Here is an 18,546-nt window from a genome sequence, read left to right on the forward strand (position 1 = left end):
CGGACACTCAGAAGCCTAAAGTATTACAGAATGGCGCTAAAAAAAAAAAAAAAAAATCAAGCAAAGTGCAGACATGGGATTACCGTTTATCCTTGTCTTTTGAAGTTCTCTATTATTTACTATTGCTTCATGTCCCCAGTGAGGCAAAGTAGAACTGGGGTCTAAAACGGCGCAAACCCTATCTTTACCGAACACACGCAGATAACTAACCAGTCCTCTATTTTGCTAACGCATAAAATAAACACCGGCACATCATTAGCAAAAATGCAGCACCCAGGTGAGGGGGAAGCCGCAGAGCGTCATGTTTGCTTCAGCACGGCACAGTTCCTGCAGCTTTCAGTTTTGCTCTGGGGACTGGGATAAGCAGAGAAAAAGTGCTGGCCTAGAATGCATGCTTAAAAACAACAAACAACAAACAAAAAAACCCTCTGCGACAAAGGAAATCTTCTCAAGTTTCTTTTCCCAGGTGAGGCTGAGCTTGGTCTCAGGTGCTGGCCAGGGGTACTGCCGTCGTGGTTCCCACACGTGGCCCGTGGCCCCCTCACTCTCTCAGGTGGGAAGTCGCCTGGGCGAGCGCAAAGGCAGATTTTGAAACCACGCGCTGAGAATAGCTTCTGCCGTCAGTTCGGTCCCCATTTACTCATTTGCTTGGACCTGTGTTAGGTCTGTCAGAAACAGCAGCAACAACACAGGCCAATATTCGCTCTTTTCGGCCAACACCTGTGTTACAGACTCTCAGCCTCCACGTAGCGATTCCAATTTTATGAACCAGTATGTTTATGTTTAAACAGACAGCAAGACCTATTATTTAAAAGTCACGGGAATTTCACTCATAGGAAGCTTGCATAATAAGGAAAATGATTATTATGAAGGAAATTTTCCAGATCTCAAATTCGAGGTCCTTTTCTACAGAAGATGGCTGACTTAAAAAAAGAAAAAAAAGTCACTGAAACTCAGAATTCATAATACACACGAGTTCACTCCCAGAATGTCAACACAAAGAGACCCAGGGTGTGAACACATAAAGACCAAGGGTTACATGTAACAAAGAATTCTTTAATTTAAGGAGCGGATCTAGGCGCCGTGAAGACCTGTGAGATGTGTAAGCGAGGCCTGCTGGTCGACCTGGGTGATTTTAATGTGACCGACTTCTACCAGAAGCACCAGCAATCCCGGGTAAGGGACGCTCACACCTCTCTGCCTCCACAGGCGAAGTGGGTTAGAGACGCAGGGTGGGAAGAAAGGCTTTCCCTGATAACAGGACTGTAGAAGGCCAGTGCATAGGATGAATCTGGGAGTGTCCTCACTTCTTCGAGAAGGTGTGCTACTAAGTCAGACCATGATGGTGGCGTGGGGTGGGGGGTGGCAGGGTTCAAAAGTCTATGCCACTCTGGGTTGAGGTCCTGCTGTGGTCAGGGACAAAAGTAGGAAGCCACAGTCACTGACTGGACACAGAAACAGGCATAGTCTGGCAAGCTCCACACCCAAATTTGCTGAAGTAATGTAAGTGTAATAGCAACAAAGAAAAAAAAAATCAGGTCTTGGAGGAAATGGTCCCCAATTTACATATCAAGTAACTCTTGGGTAATAAGAAACTGCTTTACTCAAGGTTAATAAACAGGTCATAAGTACCTAATGTGTGCTTTTTAATACCGGGTGAAGTAATTCTCCTGGGGCATTTGGATTGCAATTTTTTTTAAGGCTTTATTTGAGAGAGAGAGCACAAGCTGGGGGAGAGGGAGAGGGACAAGCAGACTCCCTACTATGAGCAGAGCCCAACGTGGGGCTTGATCCCAGGACCCTGGAGTCACGACCTGAGCTGAAGGCAGATGCTTGACCGACTGAGCCACCGAGGTGCCCCTGATTGCAATTCTAATGCTGTGAACGTTAGTTAACCTTAGGTGGGCAGGTGATTCATGCTCAGGATAATAGTTCAATGTTTAGTTCTCAGGCAAACGACCCTTGATTTAGAACCGCACTGCCCAATATGGAAGCCACAAGCCGCGTGTGGCTAATGGACTAATGTCTACTTCGCTCAAGATAAGGTGTGTTGGGCGCCTGGGTGTCTCTGTCAGTTAAGCATTTAACTCTTGATCTCAGCTCAAGTCCTGATCTCAGAGTCGTGGGTTCAAGCCCCACATTGGGCTCCACGCTGGGTGTGGAGTCCGTCAATCAGATGTCATTCTTCAGGGGAGTCGTTTTGGCTTTCGGATCATTAACCTGCGTCCAGACCTAAGGCACAGCTGCGTCACAGCGCTCCGTGTGAGTTTGGGCAATTGTTTAGTTACCTGTGGAAAATCCGAAGGCTGCTAGACAAAAGAAGAAACTATTGGTAAGAATGAAAGACTCATAGAGCACAAACAAGAAATGTGCTAGAACGGACATAGTGCCACACCAGCATTGAAGAGATTGGGCATCAGGATGTGGAAAAGAGGGAGGGAGGGGAAAAGAAAGGAAGAAAGGATTTCCTGAGAAATGAATTGCAGTTTGTGTCCATCTGCTTTGAGGCCCAAGGGTCTCAAATCACTGTCACCAGCCCCAAGAACTGAGATGAGAAACAGAAGTGCTTCTGGGGTCACCCTACTGAAAGGAAGCAGGCCCTGTGGGCGCCTGAGGTCAGGGTGCCAGCCGGGGCGCAGGAGGCTTCCACGTGGTCCTCTCAGAGATTATTTCAGGAAATGGAGCCTGTAGGACTTCCTGAGAAGGACACGCCCGGACCAGGCCAGGTTACATGGACTACTGCCAGAACAGTACAGCCCAGGAAAATGCCTTAGCTAGTGAAGACTCCTTTTGGTTCCAAGTGTCTCTGCATGGTTCACCCTCTGTGAAGCCACGAAGGCCGAGCACTGTTGGGTTCACCAATGGTATTTGTAGACGCAACTCCCTAATGGTACATTTTTCCAGTCATACTAACACGTTTGCACTCCTGTAGCCGGACACGGCATGCCCCACCGCAAAGCACACCAGCTTTGACTACCGTGTGAACGCAAATCTTGTTCCCTTCCCCAGAGTTGCTGTGTGACCTCAGGGAAAGCACACACACCCTCTGGAGCTCAGTTCTGTCGTCTGAAGGAAGTAGGAGATCATTCCTCCCCGACAGGATGGGACGCAGGAAAAGACTTGAGTACATCCTCTAACCAGGTACCTGTGGAGAGCAAGGTGCTCAGGGAATGCAACCGCCACGCGACAGCCTCAGAGATGCCCAGCCTCTCTGGACTCGAAGGAGGAAGCTAAGTGCACCCGGACCGGGCTGGAGTCCATCACTGAAAAAAGGCACCTGGCCCACGCAGGGGTCAGACCCATAACCTTGGTATCACTGCTTTCCTGCAGCTGAGAGAAGTGGCTGTAAGCACCTTTGACCAAGAACCACGAAAGGAACTGTGTCAGCAAGAATCTAGGCAGGAGACATGCTGGCACCCTCCACAGGGGTGAGTGAAGAGAGCTGAATGAAGGCCAAAAGCGGGCAGGAAAAGAAGCCAACAAGGTGTAAATAAGCATCCTCGGACTGGCGCTATGACCATTCTAGGCCTCAAGTGACAAGGGCTGGGGGCAGTCACCAGGATCAGGAGACCTGTAGTTATAGGAGAGAGTCACAACAACCTGTGACCTTCAGGAGAGGAAAGCAGCCGGTACCACGCCACCACCCAGCAGAGAGAGAACAAGGAGAGTCATTACCCCAGCCGCGCTCTCCTCCCACCCGCTAGTCTCCCGCCAGGGCCTCCCATTGGCCAAACCCAATGGGAAGCCAGAGAACAAGGGGGCCTAGTTAATGCGATCCATTGAGATCAGCCTCTAGGCCACAGCGCAGGGTGGAAAGTGGAGCTGGAGGGGGAAGTGGAAAATATCCAGCACAGTAATTACTCTACATGGAAGCAGAAAAGAGTTTAAATTAGTTTCAGTAAGAACCTGACAGGCCATCAAAGCCTTTTGAAAATGCCCTTCATTATAATCACAGGTAGAAGCGCGATTGGCAGGCCCGGCCTGGTGAGAGAAAACAGTCCCAAGAACCAGCACGCACTATTTACGTGCTGATGGAAAACAGTGGAGGGCACACCCTTTCACAGCAGTTCTGACTCCCATGGCCCGTTGCGATTTACTAGAGTCCGTGTGCTAACAGTCTGGGTTAAGCTTGAGACAGTAGGGAAGCCAGCCTTAGACAAGTTCAGAAACTCTCCATGGACCACGGCGGACTTAACTGTTGTTAACACAAAGACAGGGAGGAGGTAATCCACCCTCGGCTCATTCGCCCCAGCTGCCGAGGCCCCTTGGCCTGGCCTTGGAGTTGATGTGCCTACCTGGGCTTCTGAGGGCCAGGCCCTTCCCGACTCCCAAACCTTGGTCCTCTGGGCCATCTTGGCCGATGCTCCTGGCAAACAGGTTCTTTTGTAAGAAGCTGGGTAGCTGGTGCCCAAAACAGACATATTCCAAGAAAGGGACAAAACCAGAAAAAGTCTAGAACTGACTTCAGCTCAGTCTGGGTCTCACTTAACCTCAACTAACCTGCTAACTCGCCAACTTATTCTCATGCATTTTTCTCATTTAGGTTGGTTGGTTTTTGCTTCTCCTCAACTATAAAAATCACACACACACACACACACACAAATCTGCTATAGTTGAAATGAACATTTAGCTCATGTCTTTTTTTTCCCCCTATTAAAATACTCATGCCCAGGCCGGGCCCCTGAGATTCTGATTGAATTGATCTGGGATGGGGCCAGGTATCAATTTTCTTTTTTTTTTAAGAGCGGCGAAATACACATAAAGGTGCCTGTTGTAGATCAGAGATGGGGCTGGAGACACCTCAGTGCCCAAGACCAACACAGTCACTTCCTTTCAATGGGAGGATCAGAGCAAGGGCTGTGCAGCCACAGAGATCTGACCGACTCTCAGGACCAGAGAAGGCCTCCCTGAGGAAGGGATGTTGAAGACCAGGAAGGAAGAAGAGGGGCGAGCCCTCTCTCCACGTGCCTTTGAGGGGAATCAGCATTGTCAATGACTTTGGGGGTGGGGAGGGGCTCAGACCAGAGTGTTTCCCTGGTTTGGTTCAATGCACCCATGTAGGTAAGGGAAGAGTGCTGCCCGTGGGCCCTAACAGGCCATCGAAATGGGATCATCCCCCATCTCTCAGACACTGGGTGGTTTCTGTAGGTCCCCCAGGGCCAAGGTTTTTTCCTAGGCTTCCAGCAGCTAGATTAGGAGCTCTAACAGGCTGTTTGCAGAGTGGCCCTGGTGGCCCAATCCTAGGCCCATTGGGGCTGGCGGCCACGCAACCCTCCCTCCCTCCTGACTCGAAGATGCCTAAAAATTAAGCCCCACAGGCATCTGTCCCCCCTGTGAGTGCTGCCCAGGAAGGAGTCGCTCCTTACCCAGGAGATCGGCCTCATCCCAGATTCCGGTTGGGGCACTCAGTTTTTGGTTGCAAGGAAGAACTCTGAGAAGAGCTGAACATACCGTTCCAAACTCCAAAATGGGCCTCGAGAAAGCAGGCTGAGGGACAGTCGAGATTACAGATTGTATGCTCAAATGCCTTAGAGGCCAGGCAGGTCACAAATGTCAGAATCCTGCAAGTGTCATCGCAACAGAGGGGTCACAACGGAGGCAAAAGGAAGACGGCGCTCCCCAGCTGAGGAAGTCCGTGTTCATCCATCCTTTCCTTCCTGCCTGCCAACCAGAGCACGTCCTCAGGCCGGATTCAGCTGCCTGGCTACAAATTGTTGATCGTTGGTTTAAGGGCAGTGGTTCTCAACCTCGAGTGGTCCCCAGACCAGTAGCATCAGCATCCCTTGGGGACTTGCTAGAAACACACATTCTCTGGCCCCACCCCAGACCCACTGCATCAGAATCTGGGGGAGGGGGAGAGGTGGCGCCCAGCAGCTATGTTTTAAAAGGCCCTTTCTGTAATTTTGATGCATATTCAAGTTGAAGTCACTAGCGTCAAAAGTCATGACGGAATGGGCCACTGCCTGGCCCCAAATCATACACTTTTTGTCATTCTTTCATCTTACGTATATTTATAGAGCACACACTAGATAGCAGGTGCTGGGCTAGGCAGGAGCAGCACAGGCGTGAACAAGGCACATGGGGTCCTTGCCCCGAGTCCTATCTTTCATTCTTGCCTCTTACAGGATAGTTTTGTTTTGTGAAATACCATGTCCCCTTGAATTAGCTCATTTTGCTCTAACACCTTGGGCAAACAGGCAGGATAGAGGTTACTTCTCCATTTTTATAAATGGAGCACTTTGGCCACGCGCAGTTAAAACTCTGCCCAAAGTCTTCGCGCTTGACGGCCCCAGGCTGCCCCTTCTGGGGGCCCACGCCCACTGCGTGATGGAGATGTGCTTCTGGCAGCAGAGGAGGGTCTCAGCGGGCCTCCGGCTGTCACTGCTCTGAGGCACAGGCCTGGCTTTGCTCCATCTCAGCCACGGCCAGATGTCCTTGGACACACGCAGCCCCCTAATCACCCTCACACCTGGGAGCATCACTTGAACACGTTTGAAGACTTGATAGAACATTCAGCCAGGCCGTCTGCTTCGTTGAGTGGATTATATTGAGAATTTCCGTAGGTAGCAAATCTCTTCGCCAAAATGAATATTAAACAAAACGAAGGGGGGGTGGGACAAAAGAAAAGAAAGAAAAACATCTGGCAGGCAGCCTGAGTGCTCCAGGGCTCTTGTCCATGGCTTCACGAGCCCCCTCCCTTTGAAGCCCACTTCCCCACCCCCACCCCCGTCTACACTGCACGGGGGTGTCAATGCCCCACGCAATTGGGTTGGGAGGGAGGGTCAGGAGCAGCTCCAAAGACTAATGCTCGAAAACCTAGCTCGTTTTGCCCTTGCCGAACAAATGTCCTGGAACTCTCTCTAATAACAAGTCCCTCCCACTTGTGGCTCGGAGCATGAGCCGACTCTGAGTTCACTAGCGAATGCGTCCTCTGATTGGTCAGCCCGGCCCCTCTGTGGAGCATCACTGGCTCTGCGAAGGGCGCTCATCAAGGAGCCGGGCCAGGGGGATTGATGGTGCCGCGTGACAGGTTCCCTCCCACAGACCCGAGAAGAGACACAATCTGCTAGAAGTGACTTTTCAAATTATCTGCAGAAAACATTAGTGGATATTTTCCCATCTGCATGCCTCCGGGCCTTATTGAGTCATAAAAAGTAAATGATTTCCCTGAATGCTTAGACAAACCTGATAGTTCCAAGCCATTTTCTAGCTGATTGATTTGCCATTATGCATCAGAGTGTCTCTGAGCATAAAGGCTTCCTGGCGAAGAGAGTGCTGGAGAGAAAACCGGTGGCAACTCGCGAGAGGCCACCGCCAGCGCCAGCGAGAAAGCAAACAAGGGACGAGGCTTGGTGTGCGGGGAGGAGCTGACGGGTGGGTTAGGAAGGCTTCCCAGGGGCGGTAGCTTCTAAGACAGGCCGCAAAGGAGGCGCAGACTCAGGGGGAAGCTGGGAGGAGGCGATGAGAAAAAAGTGAAAACAAGCAACTTCCTCTCTGCTTGCTCCAGGCCAAGGTCAGAAGAGCGCAGAAAACATGACCCAAGTCTAAAAATAGGAGGCTAACTGCTAAGGACAGTTGACTAGAGCCTTTCAAGACAGGTCTATAGGAGAGAGGAGGGGCCTTGAGCCGTGACCTTGGGGACAATGGGCAAGATCCAGACTTGGACCAGACTCAGAAGGAAGAACGCATCGATCCTTGCTCAATTTGGGCACCTTTCCTGGCAGCTGTTTCGTCCTGGAAGAGGTGTGTCCTGGGCCAGCTTCCTGAGCTACCCTGGATGGAACGAGGGCAAGGAGATGGGCCGGGAAGGAAGGGAAGAGAAGAGAACTGAGGTGTGGTCCCTGTGTCAGGTCTGAGCTTCAGTTATCCTAGGAAAACCGTCACGCTTCTGACCTCTCCCCAAGGTGAGGCAGAGGGCCGTGTCCTCTGCTGGGGATTTTAGTCTCCCACGGGGCTTCCTGAGCACCAGCTAGCCCACCCCCACACCCCTACCCATGGGGATTTGACGGGAGGCCAGGTGGGGAAACAAAGCAGCAGAGGGGGAGGAGCCATTACTAATGGCCCCTAATTTATTGAAGGTCTAGGAAGGGTCCCCAGGGTGAGGCCTTGCAGCCTAGGCTGCTGCCAAGAGCCGAGGACCAAGGAGCTGTCATCAGCCAGAAAGAGCCACATCCTCCCTGGGAACCTCCCTATGTTCCAAGCACCAGCGAGAAAAATGAAACACAACCCACCCACCGAGAAAAAGCAAAAGCATTACCCAGGGCAAGATGCAGTGTACAAAAGAGTTAGGACTCAGGGAGTAAAGGGGTGATCGGAGCAAATAAGGTTCTGCAAGGAGGTGACATTGTGACAGCTCGAAAAGCTGTGGACACAGCCTGTGAACGGTGGGAGGGGACGTTCAAAACAGAAGCACAAAACAGGCCAACTGACCAAAAGAGAAAGAGATGAGCCAAGGCCCTGAGGTTCACAGTCCATCTGGGACTCCGCCGGGCACACACTCACTGTCCGGGAGTTAAATAATAGACCAGCCAGGGCGGGGGCCGGAGGTGAGACCATCATTAAGCCCAATGATATAGAGAGAAACATACACAACCTGTAAGGCCTGGGGCCTTTTCTCTGGACAAACGAGGGATCTAGAAAAATAAAATAACCTGTGGCATCAGTGTTCCCAATTCTCCCACAGAAATGTCTGCCTTCCTAAGACACATCCCATTGTGTTTACTCCTCTGGTCAGAGGCCAGTAGCTACCACACACACACACACACACACACACACACACGGTGACATCCAAACTCCTGGTTCTGCCTGATGGGTTCCCACCTTCCAAAAATTTTTTTTCAATCCAGGACAAACACCTTCCCCAGATACTCCAGCCACACTCGTGAGTCGGGAATGTTGCCCGACACATGCTCTGCTCTCTCCGCCCCGAGGCCTTTGCTGGCATTTAGTGCCTCTGTCTGGAAGGCCCTCACCAACCCTCAGAGCCAACCAGAGGCCCTCCCATCCTTTAAGGACCATCCAAGAGGCCTTCCCCATGTCCTAGTCAGCCCGTCTCTCTCCCCCTGTGCATCTCCATTGTAGCTGACACGCGCAGCCGGTCCTGGAACTTTCTGAATGAGGCTCTCCCACGTCAGATGATGGGCTCCCAGCAGGGCACGGAGACCTTTTGCCCCACAATCCCCGTAACACCCAGCTCGAGGCTTTGACATGTAACCGCCCCATACATGTTCACAGCATGGGCTTGAGCCTGGCGCATGGAGCTTTCCCAGGGCATCCTCCACTCGGTGGAAAGGAATTCCAGAATGGCCGCCCAGCCTCCACACTGAATCCCCTCCTGCTCCATTCTCTGGTCCCCAAGGACAGGCCTCGCCCTGGTGTTTTGTCACCTGGTATCCCCACTACCTTCCACCCCGTGATTTCTTTATTTTTTCCTTTATTTTTTGTTGGTGGTTCTTTTCTCTATTCTTTTTTTCTCCCTCCACCCCATGATTTAGATCATGCATATTTTGTAGATAAACTTAAAAGCCTCTTTTCCATATTTAGGCACAAAATGAGCTGATGAATTCAGGCTTGTACCTGGTGCTGCTGCTTCACCTCTACGAGCAGAGGTTTGCAGAACTCATGAGGCTCAACTACAGCCGAGTTGTAAGAGAGAGGGTGAGTCCGGCCCCAACCCGGCCCAGCCGGCCGCGCTTCCCCAAACCTCGCAGGGTTGTGCATTACATGTGCAATCTGCTAAGGTCTTCGCGCTCCCCTGGGTAGGCTATGGCACTGTCGTCATCGTCAGGCAAAGCCGTAGCATGAACACTGCGTAAGTGTGCGCACGGTGGCCTTCTGGCTGAAAAGGAAGCCATCGTCACATAATTACTTACTTGAGTAGCAATTAAATGGTCATTAATGGTCACAGAAGCAAGTGAGTCTCTAGGGATATTTGCCCCCCGAAAATAGAGGTCAGCAAGGCTGCCGGGGCTGAGCGTGCATTATGTCTGGGCAGGCCCACTGCCCAAGCATGGAGGGTCCATGAAAAACAGGGGACCTTCCCCCAAGGAGAACTGTTTCTTTGGCTTTGGTTCCCAGAGTGTGTTATTTCAGCATCTGTGTGTGCGCGAATGCCAAGAAATAAAGGTGCTGCTGGTGTCCCATTTGTCATTAGAGAAGTGACAGTGTATTTACCAGGGATCAACACCTATGGCTGCCCTTATCTTTAACACAAGAACCAGGAGACTTCCAGGAGGCCAGTTAGTTTGGAGAGAGAAGCCTGGCCCTGTGGCTGACTGGAGCCTGGCCTCAGCAAAGTCCCCCAGAATGTCCATTTGGCCACAGTCAAGTCAGAACACAGGGCCCCCAACGGCCTTCCCTCTTGGCTGAATGCCTGGCTGTGGCCAGGCCAGGAAAGAGCACTCCCTTAAGGCCATGCCAGGGACTGATCTGCTTTTAGTGTCTAACACCCCTGAGGCTTGAAACTTGACCTCTGCTGGCGTCAGAAGGTCATGACCGGCAAGGGAGCCAGTGTAGCAATGGGCAAGCCACAAGGCAGTTTTAATGACTGCCACCCTATCCCATGTACCTCCCTTCCTCTTGACTTTCTCTTCTCTGTCCCCTGCTTCCCATCTCTCTCCATGTCTCTCTCCTCTTCTTCCTCAAGTGGGTAAGACGCACCTGCCAGCACCAGTCCCTGCCCAGATGCTGGAACCCAGTGATTCCAAGGGTTCCTGAGACTGTCACAGGCCTCACAATGACAGCAGGCTGCTACAATCCATTTGGAGCCATCCCTGTGAAAAATGCTGGGTTCCAACCGTTAGTCCTAAGAATTCTAGATTTGTCCCTACTTTTTTTTGTTTTCTGGTGTAAATTCTCCCCTTAGACTCCAAGCTCTCAATTAAGAAAATGGGCTGGGCCTTGGCCAAGATATCTCCTCAGGAATCTCACCCTCTTTTTGACCCAGGCCTGTCCTTCCTTTAACTCTTCCGTAGTTTTAATGGTGACATAAATTCCTCAGAGAAATACATTAAAAAAAAAAAAAAAAAAAGGAAAAAATGTACAGGAAGCAGGAAATGATCCTTTGTTAACATTTCCATAACCTTATTTTCATGATTCCCCATCTTTTTTAATGAACCTTTTATTGCACATTGAACTTCAAAGCACCCAGGGTTTGACATGGGTTACAGATGGCCATGACGTCAGCAAGCTAATGTAAGCAATGCTAGCCTCCAGGACTGCAGAGCAACAGCCCAATGGGTGGGAACCAAGGCCCTGAAGCATGGAGTCTGAAGAACTTTCTGGTAAAGCTATCCTAGAGAAGGAGTCAGTGACACCAGGAGCAATCTGGGAACCGAGGTGGGAGGAAGCAGGAAGGACCAGGCAGCGCTCTTAAAGCTTACATTTAGTTTGAGAAACCCTGAAATAGACCTCACACACTAAAAGCACCAAGCCATCACCAGTACAAATAGCCAATGAAGAGGGACCCAAATGGCTTTTGTCAAATTCAGTCTTCTGGATTTGAGTCTCGGTATCTTCTTGTAGAAAACAAAGAATCTGAGGGTAACATTTAGCAAAAAAGAAGCCTCTGTTGGGGGGAGAAAAACAAAACAAAACAAAACGCTTCTCTCTCCTTTACGTATCAGAACTAGAGAACCCATTCACGTCAGGCTCCCTGATGGGGTCTCACTAGGACCCCCGGGGAGGAATGCTCGTCCATGCTGATGATCACTCATTCATTCATGCCCTGGCCTGTGTCAGGCGCTGAGATGGAGATCAGGGAAAGTGGCTACCGGACATGCTGCCATGTTGTCCCATTCTTTGAGGAGCTTCTGATCAAGTTGGAAGATGAGACTCACATATTTATAAAGACAGGAAATGACTGGAAAGTAGCACTTGGTCGAGAGAACCAGTGGACCCAGTGAGTTCCCAGAGGTCGTGCATTGACAACACAAGATCTTCCCTGGCCAGGACTTTCCGGGGTGTCCAGTGATGCCATAAACAAACAATTTGTCTCCTTAGTGAGGTTGTGAGCTCCCTGAAGGCAAAGCCAGGCCTTCCACACCTGTGTCATGGTGCTGGGCATACCGTCAATCATATTCGCTGACCACGTCCCGGGCACCACGGAGGCCAGGAGCACTGAGTGATCACACTGGCAGATGAGGACATGGTCTGCTAGGGGTTGGGGGTGGGGAGGGGCCGTCACTAGCCACTGGGGCTTGGAACTCTTTTTGTACCCCACCACCCTCCCGTGCCTAGAAAAATGCCTGGTACATAGTAGGTGAACATTAACCTTGGATGCTCAAATCAATGAACTAATACACCAAAACCTGCTTCTCCAGGAAGTGAGTCTTGAGTTAGGTTTTGGAGAAAGGGTTACCACGCATTTGTGGAGAGAACAGTATTCAAGGTAGAGGAACACTCTCAAGTTCAAGGTATAGATTTATTTATTCAAAGATTTTCTGTGTGCCTACTATGTGCCAGGTTCGCAACTAGATTCTGGGACTCCAAAGATGACTAAGACACTCCTTGCCTATAAGGGACTCAGAGTCTAAAGAGAGATAAACACGTACCTAAGAGCATCGAAAACAACGTGCCCTGCGTTATGACAGCAGATGGAACCAGGTGTGGAAGAACACCGAGCAGTTAGGTGACCCCTTCCTTCCTCTCCTCCTCCAGGACAGACTGTCCAGCAGGGTCCGCACGTTTCAGAGACCTTGCTTTCAATCCAGTTGGGTTGTACTCTTTGCCATCAGCCTTCTCACTGCTTGGAGAGCCTGGTGGCAAAGCTGCTTCCATTCCTGCTCTCATGACCTGAGCTGCCAAGCAGGTGATGCTGGAACTGAATCTCGGAGAGTTTAGCAGGGGAACAAGGGTCAGTGGTGAGGGAAAAAGGCACTCGATGCAGAAGGAAAGGCAGGGGCTTACAGAAGTGAAAAGACCCGTATGTTTGGGAGAGTCAGGGAGTTGCGTGTGGCTGGAGCCGGCAGGAAGGGAGCAGGAAGTGGAGGGTTTGTGCGCAGCTCTGGAAGGCCATGGAAGGGTTTCTAGCCTGAGATGGGCAGGCCAGGAGATTTGCGTTTTCGAGAGAAAACTGGAGCAGCTATGCAGAGGATGGGCTGGAGGGGGAAACCAGCCCAGCCCCTGCTGCAATGGGGGCAGGTGAAGGGGGCCCCTGTGGGGGCACCAGAGACAGGAAGGTACACAGGGCTGTCCTGTGTGGTGAAGCTAAACGGACTCGCCTTCCCTCCCCTTTCAGCCCCCAAGTGGATACTGCACTATTTAGGGCCTGCACTCCCAAAGCTCCCTGTCCTGGGCTTCCTCCTAGCCATGGGTTTTGTCTGTACCCTGCTCTCCTTTTCCCCCAATGAAATGTACCTGTACCCTGAGTTCCCCTCCCTGCCTGCCCATGGCTGCTCCCCTGTTCAGGGCCAACTTCGATAAACTAGGTAAAACACAAGAATCTCTGTCCATGAGCTAAAAGGCAAAGGGCAGAAGGACCCCAGGCCTTCCAGGGATCATGACAGTGCCCGTGACCTCCTGGAGCGAGCACTGCCTTGGTGCCCTGCCCCAGGTACCCTGGATTCACATTTCACCTGTGGGGAAACCTTCACCTGTATAACCCTCGGGGGAGGGGCGGGGGGCAGTGGCTGGCCTGGGAGGCAGGCAGGGTCCTGAAGGAGCTCCGAAACTCCCCTGGCCCATCTGCGTGTGAGACTTTCTCCAGGCCCTTCCATTCACACCGTTTCTACAAAGCCCAAAACTCTTGCCTCAAAGAACCAAATGTACCCAAACTCTCGGAGGCCCAGGCTTGGCCCTCATTTGAGAAAACGTCCCTACTCACCCAGATGGCGTTTCCTCGAGGAATGAGCGCTGGCTTACATAGAGAGGCGGTCAGCTGGTCCCGAGTCTCGAGGTGGGATGAGGCCGGCTCAGCAGCCCGGAGGGGTTGGGGGCTGTGGTTAGCACAGTCCTGATGTGTGGAATTTACTCAGAAGAAAGTCCATCCTTCTCCGGCTTGCAGGTGACAGGGACCCAGGAGCCACAGCTGCCTCCACACTGGCCAGCAGTTGCCCCAGTAACAGTGTCCGGCACCCCTTGTTTTGCCCACCAGCCTGTCACAAAGCGCCTCTTCTGGGGGGAGAGCACCCGCCCTCCACGCGGGAGCCCACATCCTTGCAGCCTGGCACAATGGGCTCCCACGGAGCACACAGTGTTTCTCATTGTGGCATAAAATGCCATAAAGTCAGAACAAAGAGGGAGCCCGGAGCCTTGATGGGCCTGCTGCTTCCTGCTGGGCAGAGAATACAACTGATTGTTTAAAAGCCAGGGGTGAGGCAAGTGGCCAATTAGCACGGCCTTCACCCCCACGGCTTGTAAATGTGATTCTCGGACCCTCGGAGTGGGCTTCTGCTGTTCAGATCAATTGCCAAAAGGAAGCAAGTCTGCTCCCACGGCCAAATTTAGAAGCCCTGAACCGCCAGCGAAGGTGACCTGGGTTCTCTCTGCCCTGTCTTTAGGGCGAGGCTAAGTCCCGCAGGTGTTGAATATCAACGCTGCCCTTGGCACCTCTGCCCCTTTAAGGTGATGTAAGGGATTCCCAGAACATTCCTGAGAGCGGGGAATTATACATCTGTTCACAATTGCTTCGGAAAAACAATTCATTTTTCATTGTCTTCTTTCTCATAGTTGTCAAGAAATTACCCACAACCCAGACCGGAAGAAAATGAAAGTAGGTTTGGGGGTCAGTCCTGCCATTTTGCGGGTGTTTGCTAATTTACTCTTTTTCTGTCACTGTGTGGAACCTCATACTGTGGAAGGAAGTAATGACCACCACCCAGAGGCAAAAATAACCCCACCGAGCCTGGGAAACTCTAGCGGCAGCAGTCAGGAAGGCGAGTCCCGAGCTCGCTGGATGCAGAACAGATAAGGATTTTAATTCATCCTGAAAGCAAGCACAAGGGCCAGCGAGAGGGAAGATGGTATCGTCAGGCGGGCCAGGATGACTTGCTGCAGGTTTTTTTCCCTTTTCCTTTGCTGGGATTTTTCCAGCATCCAGTACATGGGGGGAGCCTTTTGGGTCATCATCTAAACTCCGGAAGGGCGCTGTTTAGCCACTATGGGAAGGGACCCCATTCATTCAGGAGCTGGTGGCTGTAATGGATCCTCTCACCTTGCGGCCGGGTCAGGTGGGTCTGCCGGATTCACAGGTTGAGCCAGGAAAACAGCTCTCCTGAGAAAGGTCCCCCCAAGGAGGGCAGGACAGCTGCCTTCCAACAGGTTCATTATCCCATAGAAAACCCAGCTGAAGCACATGTGCTTCATTAAAGCGGGAGGGCTTGCAGCCAGGCTCCGGAGGAGCTTCTCCATCAGCAGGGAGAGGAAACATCGCAGTGGACCGAGGCGGGTGTGACAGTTCGAGTTCCAGAAGGTCTTCAGGGGAGAAATCTTACAACTGCCTGCCCTAAGGCAGGTTTAAGGTTTTGAAGAGCGATTCTCACACTGGCTTTGCCGTCAGAATCACCTGGGAATTTACCGAAAATGCAGATTCCGGGGCCCCTCCCAGAGATTCAGATTCAGCCCCTGGGGTGGGCCCCTGATCATCCCGACGCAGCCCAGCCCGGGGATGCTGGGGGGAACCCCCCATAGGCCCGCCCGGAGAAGCTGGACCAGCTCAAAGCTCCACAGGGCGGGGCCCAGAGTACGACCCTCGAGAAGCCAATTTATTATTCAGGGCACGCAGTGCTGAGAACCCGGGCTGACCGTTTTCAGAGACGCGGGGAGGGGACGCTTTCCCCCGTTCACAAAAGGAGCCCGGAGTGCCAGCCCCGGGCGCGACCACGGCGTCCTTGTCCACGCCGGGCCCTGTCGCCCGGGCGCACCCGGGGCTGTCGCTCCCCCTCCGGCAGCCGGGAAGCGAGCGAGCGAGCGGGAAGGGAGCGGGCAGATCTAGAAAAGACCTTTGTGTCTCGGGGAAAGCGCCTCTGCGCCTCGCTCGCGGGTCCCCGTGGCGGCCTTCGGCGAGAGCCCCTGCTCCGACAGGACGCGGCCGCGAGCCGACCTCGGGGAGCAGCGGGGGGCCCCCGCGGCTCGGGCCAGGGTCTCGGCGGCGCCCCGCCCCGCCCCCCGGCCCGGCGGCGCAGGCGGCTCTTCCCGGTCCCGGGAAACCTGCGGCCCGCGCGCCCTGCGGTTCGGCTGGGCGGGGGCGACCCCTAGTGCCCAGCGCGGAACGCTGTCGCCCCGCTGTGCCGGGGACCCAGCCTTTCCCCGGGGTCCTGGGGGGCCTCCAAGCCCCGGCCGCAGGGAAGACTGCCCTCTCTGGAGGACGGGAGAAGAGCATCCCTGGGGCGCTGCTTAAAAAAAACGAGTCTCCACGGCGGAGAGCGGAGGGCCCTCCCTGCGAGTGCCTGGCGCTGCGCTGCTGCCCTCCTGCGTCGCTCAGAGGCAGATGGTCCCACTGATCGTCACTTACCATCCCTCCCCAGGAAGCTGGGACCAGCTGTAGGATCCGCCCCAAAGTGGGGGCAGCCAGATCCCCCTAGAACTATAGGTCTAGGCCCTCTCTACCCGCCGCGGCCCCGCACCATCCCCGAAACTGGTGGGTGGGAGCCAAGGGACGGTCTTGGCACGCTGGTCAGGTGCAGCCCTTGCCGGGCTTCCAGCCAGGGCCATGATCGCGACGAGCCAGGGCAGCCAGAGGCAGATGGCCACACTCTTCTCTGGTCCCCAGCAGCCTGGTGTGACTCACCTGGCTGGCGCACTTTGCTGAGATGGGTTGCCAGAGCTGAGTCACAGCTGTGACCTGCTGCCCTAGCTCAGCTCAGGTGAAAAGGGAAGAAAAAGACATCAGGGCCCGCCGGGTGGCACAAGGAGATGCCAGCCTCTTTGTGGCTCTGTGGTGTCACTGCCAGCCGTCTCACTGGGGACCCCCCACCCCGGCGCCTGGAACACATGCGGGCCACAGGAAGCACTGAGGTAAAAGCAGCTAGGGCCAGTTCCCGGGTGGGTGTGGCCAATTTGGACAACTTGCTGCATGGTTCTGTGACCCAGCCCCCCTAACAGCCGCTCCCCAGCTGGCACAGATGGCTGTCACCACAACCAAGTCCAAGGCCTGGGAGGGGAACACTGTCTCTGAGGCCATCCATACAGGTGTGGACAAGAACAGGCTTGAGGGTCTTCAGGCCAAAGGCTGGGCCAGACCACCTCACCTGCATACACACAAGTCAAGGCAACTAGTTTCGGGGGACAGAACAGGATAGGCGAGGGCACAGGGGCAGCTCGTGGGGCTGCGGCTTCCCTGTAGCAGAGGTAGAAGCTCAGAGGGTCCTGGTAGGAATGGGGGGATGTCAATTGCTCCTGCTCCTTGCCCTTCAGTGGTTTCCAGACAATCCCAGAGCACTCAAGCCAGTGGGAAAAGTATATTGAAAACAAGAATTTCCCCCAAGAATAAAAACCGCCACCCCAGACTCCACTTCCTCCATTCAGACCCCACTGCCTTCCTACTGCCTGTTTGTTCCCCTTCCTCCCATCACAGGACCCTCTACCTCCAGTCATTTGATGTCTGAAAGATTTCTTAAAGACCTAGGTCAACCCTCCAGCCACTTCCCTGCCAAGTTAAGGAAAGGGGCGTTCATGTGGGGGCGTTACCCTGAGGGGAGGCAGGGTTCCGCCAGGGATTCTGCCCCGGAACATTTGCTGCACCAGGGCAGTGAGGATGTGGACCTCGGTCCTTTTGTTGAGGGGTTACAGTCCCTCTGTCCTGGCCTGGCTGGAAGCCCCAAGGGGCATTCGAGGATTCCCGATACAGCAGGCCTCTGTTACTCACTTCCAGGCACTGTGGGGTGTGTGTGTGTGCACGTGCGAGCACCCAGGGCTGGAGTGGGGGCAGGAGGGGCCACACCCTCATTGGCAGAGCTCACCGTCCACCCTGGCTCTCCAGCCTGAGACACCTTCTTGCTTTCCAGATTCTGAGCTGGGGGATGGAAATGACAGCAGCAGCCACGTTGTCTAGCAAGGGAGCTGGCCCCCCGGAGCTCTGCGAAGTCATCTCCCCACAGCCGCTTTTTCTATGTCCCCATGTGCCTCCCTCCCGCCTCCTCTTTACTGAAACTGAAACCACAGTGTTTACAGTTACCATTTTCACCCTGTGCCCCTCTCACCTCAGGGTCTGGCCTGACCCTGAGGGACAGCAGCAGGGACCCGCGCAGTCCCCGACAGCACAAGCCAGGCAGCCGGGGCTCCTTGAGTCCCTGCCGGCGGCCCTGCTGCTGCCCCTCGGCCAGAAGCCCGGGCAGCCCTGCAGCCCGCAGCCCTGCAGCCCCGCAGCCTGCACCTCTGCACGGGGTGCCTGTTCGGGCCTCCCTCCACCCCAAGTGGAACCGGGCCGCATCTTCAATAAAATGGCTTTATTCACCCAGCTTCCTTGTGTGCTTGTTTTAGTCTCCACGCTACTCTCCTATTTACACCTTAGGGCCCAAAGACCAGATCAAGACGTGAGGTTAAAAAAAATAAAATAAAAAGGTCCAGGGGCACCTGGGTGACTCGGTCAGTGAAGCGCCCAACTCTTGA

General features: G+C 53.5%; 1 protein-coding gene across 1 annotated transcript in view; it reads left to right on the forward strand.

Annotated features, from left to right (window-relative positions):
* MARCHF10 (membrane associated ring-CH-type finger 10) overlaps positions 1-18,546 on the forward strand; it is a 79,416-nt gene extending 60,870 nt beyond the window's left edge. Inside the window, exons 8-11 of the mRNA XM_040640430.1 lie at positions 1,067-1,176; positions 9,544-9,657; positions 14,668-14,710; positions 17,943-18,546. Of these exons, the coding sequence (XP_040496364.1) occupies positions 1,067-1,176; positions 9,544-9,657; positions 14,668-14,710; positions 17,943-17,989 (314 nt within the window). The 3' untranslated portion in view covers positions 17,990-18,546. The remainder of the gene's footprint in view (positions 1-1,066; positions 1,177-9,543; positions 9,658-14,667; positions 14,711-17,942) is intronic.

The sequence above is a fragment of the Ursus maritimus genome, unplaced genomic scaffold, assembly GCF_017311325.1.
Source record: "Ursus maritimus isolate PB19 unplaced genomic scaffold, ASM1731132v1 scaffold_24, whole genome shotgun sequence".
Lineage (NCBI taxonomy): Eukaryota > Metazoa > Chordata > Mammalia > Carnivora > Ursidae > Ursus > Ursus maritimus.